Raw genomic sequence first — 7,500 nt, forward strand, 5'->3', positions numbered from 1 at the left:
GCAGCCCGGCGCTTGCTTTAGAAGCAGAAAAATGAGCTCAGTTGTGAAACAGAACGCAGAGCGTCTCTTCTACAGTCTCTCTCCCATGCGCTCAGTCTGACAGACTTGCAAACAGGCTCTCTCTGAGGCAGGGTTGGTGGTTGAAGAGGTGTGGTGGTGTTCGTTTACCACAGGAGATGCAGTTCTAAACAGGGATGAGGGAAGTGACATCAGTGCAGACAGCTGCTCAGACGGCTGCTCAGAGGATAGAGGGCGTTTGGGAAGGATGAGAGGGACTGGGGTCAGAGCAGTGTCTCAAGCTGGACATACTGTGGTCAGCACAAATTCTTTTTATCTGCACTCACACAGAAAGACACAGACATACTGTACGGGCACGCACACACACGCACACACACACACACATACACACACACACACAAGGAAATGCACACGCTCACACTTCACAGAGCAACTAAGCTGGAATTCATTTCATGTCTGGATGAAATATTAAACCCAGATGCGAGAACCTGCCTATATGGAAATAATTACCCTCCCTGCACTTCAGTTCCAATAAATGTGTGAGTATATGTGTACATGTGCCTGGAGAAATATGTGTGTTTGTGTGTGTGTGTGTGTAACAGTGTATGTGGAACTGTCTGTCTGTCTGTCTGTCTGTCTGTCTGTCTGTCTGTCTGTCTGTCTGTCTGTCTGTCTGTCTGTCTGGTTCACTTTGAGAGTGGTGAACCTCCTTCCAATTCAGTTGTGGGTCGTGGAGGTCAGGGGTCAGAGTTCCCCCACAAAGACGCCTCAGACGCCTAGTGCCCTCACGCCCTCACACCCTCACCAACACTTATGCACTGGCAACACTCAAATTCAAATTCAAAAAGCTTTATTGGCATAACAATTTGTGAAGAAAGTGTTGCCAAAGCATACCGTGTCTAAAACTCATCAAGACTAAATAACAGTCATAAAACAAAATCTGTGAATACATATATATATATATAGAGAGAGAGAGAAGGGGAAAAACACACACACACACACACACACACACACACACACACACACACACACACACACACACACACACACTCTTAGTGCATAACACTTACGCACTGGCAACACTCTTAGTGCACAACACTCACGCACTGGCAACACTCTTAGTGCACAACACTTACAGTCACACATACCAGATGAGCACATAAACACCCACACATCCCCCCCTTGCTGTCAAAGGATTAAAGGTCAAAGTAAGAAAGAAAGAGAGGGAAAGACAGTCTGTTGAACCTCAACTGTAGCGCACGCGTAAAATGAAAGAATTAAAGAGAAAGAGACAGAGAAAGAAAGAGAGGGAGGGAAAGAAAGTTAAGGAAAGAAACTGATACGAAGATAGATGAGAATAAAGTGACTCAGGCTAAAGTACTGTGTTGCGGACTACTGTGACTTCTGCCAGTTGGTTTAATTGGATTTATAATTACACTCTGAGAAAGGATTTCAGGAGGCTTTGAAGTTGACTGAACTAAAACACTGAGCCAAGGTGGAGAGGGAGGTGGAGAGGGCGGTAGAGGTGGAGGTGGTGGAGAAAGAGAGGGAGGAGGTGGAGGTGGAGGTGGTGGAGAAAGAGAGGGAGGAGGTGGTGGGGGTGTCTACTAGGGGGGACGAGGATTTGCTGGAGTCCCGGGAGTGCAGGAGAGGCATGGAGCGATTGGTCATGCCTAAACGAGAGCACTTGATCAGGCATTTGATGGGAGGAGGGAGAGCTATGGAGCGATTGGTCATGCCTAAGTGCGAGCACTTGATCAGGCATTTGATGGGGCCGATGAGAGCAGTGGAGAGACTCTCTGCTCCGCATGGCTGCTGTGTTTATTTGGTCTGACTGGCACACATGAAAGAGGCCCACTGCTCCAGCCCTCTGTATTCATGTCAACACAGCCCTCTCTCGCATCACAACCCTCAACACAGCTCAACACTGTATTAATGTCAACACAGCTCAAGTATTAATGTCAACACAGCCCTCTCTCTCATCACAACCCTCAACACAGCTCAACACTGTATTCATGTCAACACAGCTCAACACTGCATTCATGTCAACACAGCTCAACACTGTATTCATGTCAACACAGCTCAACACTGTATTCATGTCAACACAGCTCAACACTGTATTAATGTCAACACAGCTCAACACTGTATTAATGTCAACACAGCTCAACACTGCATTCATGTCAACACAGCTCAACACTGCATTAATGTCAACACAGCTCAACACTGCATTAATGTCAACACAGCTCAACACTGCATTAATGTCAACACAGCTCAACACTGTATTAATGTCAACACAGCCCTCTCTATGATCACAGCCCTCAACACAGCTCAACACTGTATTAATGTCAACACAGCTCAACACTGTATTAATGTCAACACAGCCCTCTCTATGATCACAGCCCTCAACACAGCTCAACACTGTATTCATGTCAACACAGCTCAACACTGCATTCATGTCAACACAGCTCAACACTGTATTAATGTCAACACAGCTCAACACTGTATTCATGTCAACACAGCTCAACACTGTATTAATGTCAACACAGCCCTCTCTATGATCACAGCCCTCAACACAGCTCAACACTGTATTAATGTCAACACAGCTCAACACTGTATTAATGTCAACACAGCCCTCTCTCTCATCACAACCCTCAACACAGCTCAACACTGTATTCATGTCAACACAGCTCAACACTGCATTCATGTCAACACAGCTCAACACTGTATTAATGTCAACACAGCTCAACACTGTATTCATGTCAACACAGCTCAACACTGTATTAATGTCAACACAGCTCAACACTGTATTAATGTCAACACAGCTCAACACTGCATTCATGTCAACACAGCTCAACACTGCATTAATGTCAACACAGCTCAACACTGCATTAATGTCAACACAGCTCAACACTGCATTAATGTCAACACAGCTCAACACTGTATTAATGTCAACACAGCCCTCTCTATGATCACAGCCCTCAACACAGCTCAACACTGTATTAATGTCAACACAGCTCAACACTGTATTAATGTCAACACAGCCCTCTCTATGATCACAGCCCTCAACACAGCTCAACACTGCATTAATGTCAACACAGCTCAACACTGCATTAATGTCAACACAGCTCAACACTGCATTAATGTCAACACAGCTCAACACTGTATTAATGTCAACACAGCCCTCTCTATGATCACAGCCCTCAACACAGCTCAACACTGTATTAATGTCAACACAGCTCAACACTGTATTAATGTCAACACAGCCCTCTCTATGATCACAGCCCTCAACACAGCTCAACACTGTATTAATGTCAACACAGCTCAACACTGTATTCATGTCAACACAGCTCAACACTGTATTCATGTCAACACAGCCCTCTCTATGATCACAGCCCTGCTAACACTGTATTATGTCAGCTCAACACTGTATTCATGTCAACACAGCTCAACACTGTATTAATGTCAACACAGCTCAACACTGCATTAATGTCAACACAGCTCAACACTGTATTCATGTCAACACAGCTCAACACTGTATTAATGTCAACACAGCTCAACACTGTATTAATGTCAACACAGCTCAACACTGTATTAATGTCAACACAGCCCTCTATCTGATCACAACCCTCTTTCTTCTCACTGAAGGGTTTGTGGACGAGTAGCAAACTGCTCCCAAACTGAAGGCCAGAAAAGAGTTCAAATACAGGAAGAAATGTGTATTTGTGACACTAGCCTGTGTGCATGTACACACACACACACACACACACACACACACACACACAATATGTGATATTAACATGCTGCACCGACACCCAACAGGCCGATGAGGAGGCAACTTCTCACTTAAAGCTCAGCTTAAAATCATCTAAAACCTGCACCATGGCAACACCTACCCAGCTGGTTATTCCTGCTTAGCAAAACCAGACAGGATAAATACCTGGATACCATAGGCTATCCAGTTATCCCAGAGCTAATAGCCACCTGCCATCCAATCAGAAATCCCTTATCTCCAGGGCTTAAGGGATCAATAATAGCACTGTGTAGAGGTACTTTGAAGAAACCTCAAGAGCTGTTACTTTACTAACACCATGGTTACCATGTGGTCCTCAAGTCAAGAGGAAAGAAACACTTATTCATTTGCTATTAAAGCTTTTAAAAACTCATACTTAGTGCTGAAACTCAGTGCAATGCCATTCAAGTGTGATCACTATTTGCTGTTGCCATGGTAACTGTTGCCAAAGCGTTGATGCAGAACATTGAGTGAACATTGAACTGTGTGGTCTTATCACAAATAATTGAACTGTGGTCTTATCACAGAGGCATCCAGATGATGGTATTAATGCAGACACACAAACACACACATGTACAGTAGCATACCTGGGCATGTAGAGGACCCTCTCGGCCACCACAAAGCCCACCCGGAAGAAGAGGTTGCTTGCAGGGATGAAGGGGAACACCAGGAACAGAATCCCAACCAGCAACTCTCTATTCTCCACTTTCTACAGAGAGAGAAGGAGAGAGAGAGAGAAGGAAAGAGAGAAGGAGAGGGAGAGAGAAACACAATAGCATGCAAAGAGACAAACACTGATTAAAAGAGTTTCACTGTTTACTTGGTCATATACAAGCCCTTATAAATAACTTTGGCTGAGAATTTTAAACATGTATGGTCATATATTCAAACATTTATTGTTCTGAATGTAGGGCCAAATAGGACAAATGCCCTCTGCTTTCTAAAAATAAAACATATTTGCAGCCCAATCCTAATCACATTCAACATCTAGCTAAATCAGTGGCATAGTTCAGAGTAATCAACTGGCTTTCATTAAACAGCTGCATTTGTTCTTTCACAGCATCTGCTGATATATGTGGCAAAATATTAAAGCAGACTTGTGTTTGGAGCCTTTTACTATTTTTGAGATGTGCGTGCGCGCACACACACACACATACACAACCACATACACATTTTCTATTCATTAATTCTACACCTAAGCAATTTTAACAGCAGCAAACTCCAACCCCCCCCTTTTCATTAACAACAATAGACACACACACACACACACACACACACACACACACACACACACACACACACACACACACACATGTTTACTTGAGCAAACAGTGGTTCATTTTTCTAATGGATGTGTCATCTGTGGTTCTAGTGATTTGCTTGTTAGGCTAATGAACGCCACAGTTTGACAGTACAGTTGATTAAAGGGGCCTCTTCTTCAAAGCCTGCTTCTGCTATTAGTCTCACAACAACACTTAGAGTTTAATATTTCACTGGCCTCTACAATCAAACATATAAACACACACACACACACACACACACACACGCACACACACACACGCCTGTCTGCATGCACATATATGTACTGTATGTGTTTCTACCTTACACAGTCACACATGAAGACACCGATAAGGTGTGTGTGAACAATGTTTCTCTACTCACGGATGAATACACACACACACGCACGCACGCACACGCACGCATGCACGCACACACACACGTAGATGCCATGTCAGTAGACTTTGTCCAGAACTCTGTATAGTGTTGGTATGACTGGTATGCAGTAGAACACCATCCAGCTCAGTGATGGTGAAGCCAGAGAGAGAGAGAGAGAGAGAGAGAGAGAGAGAGAGAGAGGGAGAGAGAGAGAGAGAGAGAGAGAGCACTTGAGCTCAATGAATGTATAATGGCCCACTTAACAATATCCCCCAAAAACGAGGGAAGCTGTTAAAAGTTAATGAGTCACTCCAGGAAGGGGAAGAGTCTCTGCCCTCTCCACTGCTCTTATTTAAAAGTACTACACCCACTCGGCTCTCCTTCACTGGCTTTCTTCCTCTCCTCTCTCTCTCTCTCTCTCTCTCTCTCTCATGCGTTCTCACAGTGAGCCTCTCCCAGGGAGACATGCATTATTAAAGCCCCTGTACATGTGCGCGCTGCAACAAGGGAGTTTCACACTGTTGAATGCGTCTCACCTCCTCGGCATTCATTACAGATGCAACCCTTCACTGGGCAGCTTGTTCCAACAGTTTTGCTATCCAAATAGCATGGTGGACAGACCTGACTCCAAGTCTGCACCGCACCCAGTTGGGCATTTTTGTAAATGGAGACTGTTCGCTGGCACTGAGGCAGCGTACTGGCACACAAGAGGAAGGCTGCGGAGTAACGGTGCCCTCCTGCTGTCTGGGCATGTGGGGTGCCAACAGCAGGAGATGCGGCTGGAGAGGATCAATGGGCAGATACGCTTCCCTGACTGGAATATGAAGTCCAGTGGAAGGCACTGCCGCAGGTTGACCGAAGGGGCCAGTGAGTCAGTGGAGGCTGGCTTAACAGTGGATGAAGGCGGCTATAAAAATGCCTACACATGAACAGACACACATACACATACACATACACACACACACACACACACACACACACACACACACACGCGCACACACACACAAAGCTATTCAACTCAAAAGCACCAAAATGAGGCTAGACCAGCCATGGGTTATGGACTGGTGGTCAAGCCACCGGATCTCAGGTTTGAGCCCGGAGTACAGGAGAGAAGTAGGAAAGAACAGAGATGGACAGAGAGAGAGAGACTAATCATGGAGTGCCTGCTGCTATTCTGACATTGGTCTGTCAGCCCTCAGCCTCCAACAAAACATAAATTATTCAACTCAGTCAATATGAGATCCAGCCCATCTGGGACTGAGGAAACTCTCTTGCTCCCTCTCGCTGAATAAACACACGCACGCACGCACGCACGCACGCACGCACGCACACATGCACACACGCACACACGCACACACCCACCCGCCCACCCACACACACACACATACACACACACACACACACTCACAAACGTGCCTCACATACCCAACAACCTTGCTGTCCTCAGAGGATACAGAATCAACAAATCATACAAAGAACTGTGTGTCACAAACACAGTCTCACACACACACACACACATCCAATGACCAGCTTACAGCTTCAGATCACCATGGTGACAGCCTGCGTGAGTGCTGTGAGCATTAACGAGTTTGTGGTTTTCGTCGAGAGATAAAAAAAGAATAGTCACTTCATTAACAAGCCTACACCTTCAAACTCACAACATCTTCTGAGAGGCCTGTGTTACAAATAACTGACACCCCCACTGAGGAAATTCTACATATTGGGAAAAAGACAAGCTGTCCACAATAAGGGGGTGGTTAATTTACACCCTATGTGTTTTTCCACTGAGGAACTAAAAGCCATTCTAAGCTACATGTACATGTTTACACTTCCCCCAAAGGAACTGAGAACTTATTGCTTGTCGCTAAGCTCCGCCCCCCATTGTTACCGTGTGAAATCTCAGACAAACAAACCAGACTTGATTAGAAATCCATTATGGACAATGGCAAGTCCCTGTGTTTGCTCAAAGCTGATACATCTGTGATGTGTAAAGCACCAAATCCATTTTCTACGATAAAAATGCACCTGCTCTGGAT

The 7,500-nt window shown here is 45.2% G+C and overlaps 1 protein-coding gene across 3 annotated transcripts in view; it reads right to left on the reverse strand.

Moving 5' to 3' along the window:
- tmtc1 (transmembrane O-mannosyltransferase targeting cadherins 1) overlaps positions 1–7,500 on the reverse strand; it is an 83,642-nt gene that overhangs the window by 21,755 nt on the left and 54,387 nt on the right. For all 3 annotated transcript variants that reach the window (XM_048268149.1, XM_048268148.1, XM_048268147.1), the window contains one exon: positions 4,396–4,517. In XM_048268149.1, the coding sequence (XP_048124106.1) occupies positions 4,396–4,517 (122 nt within the window). The remainder of the gene's footprint in view (positions 1–4,395; positions 4,518–7,500) is intronic.

Source organism: Alosa alosa, chromosome 17 (assembly GCF_017589495.1).
Source record: "Alosa alosa isolate M-15738 ecotype Scorff River chromosome 17, AALO_Geno_1.1, whole genome shotgun sequence".
Lineage (NCBI taxonomy): Eukaryota > Metazoa > Chordata > Actinopteri > Clupeiformes > Clupeidae > Alosa > Alosa alosa.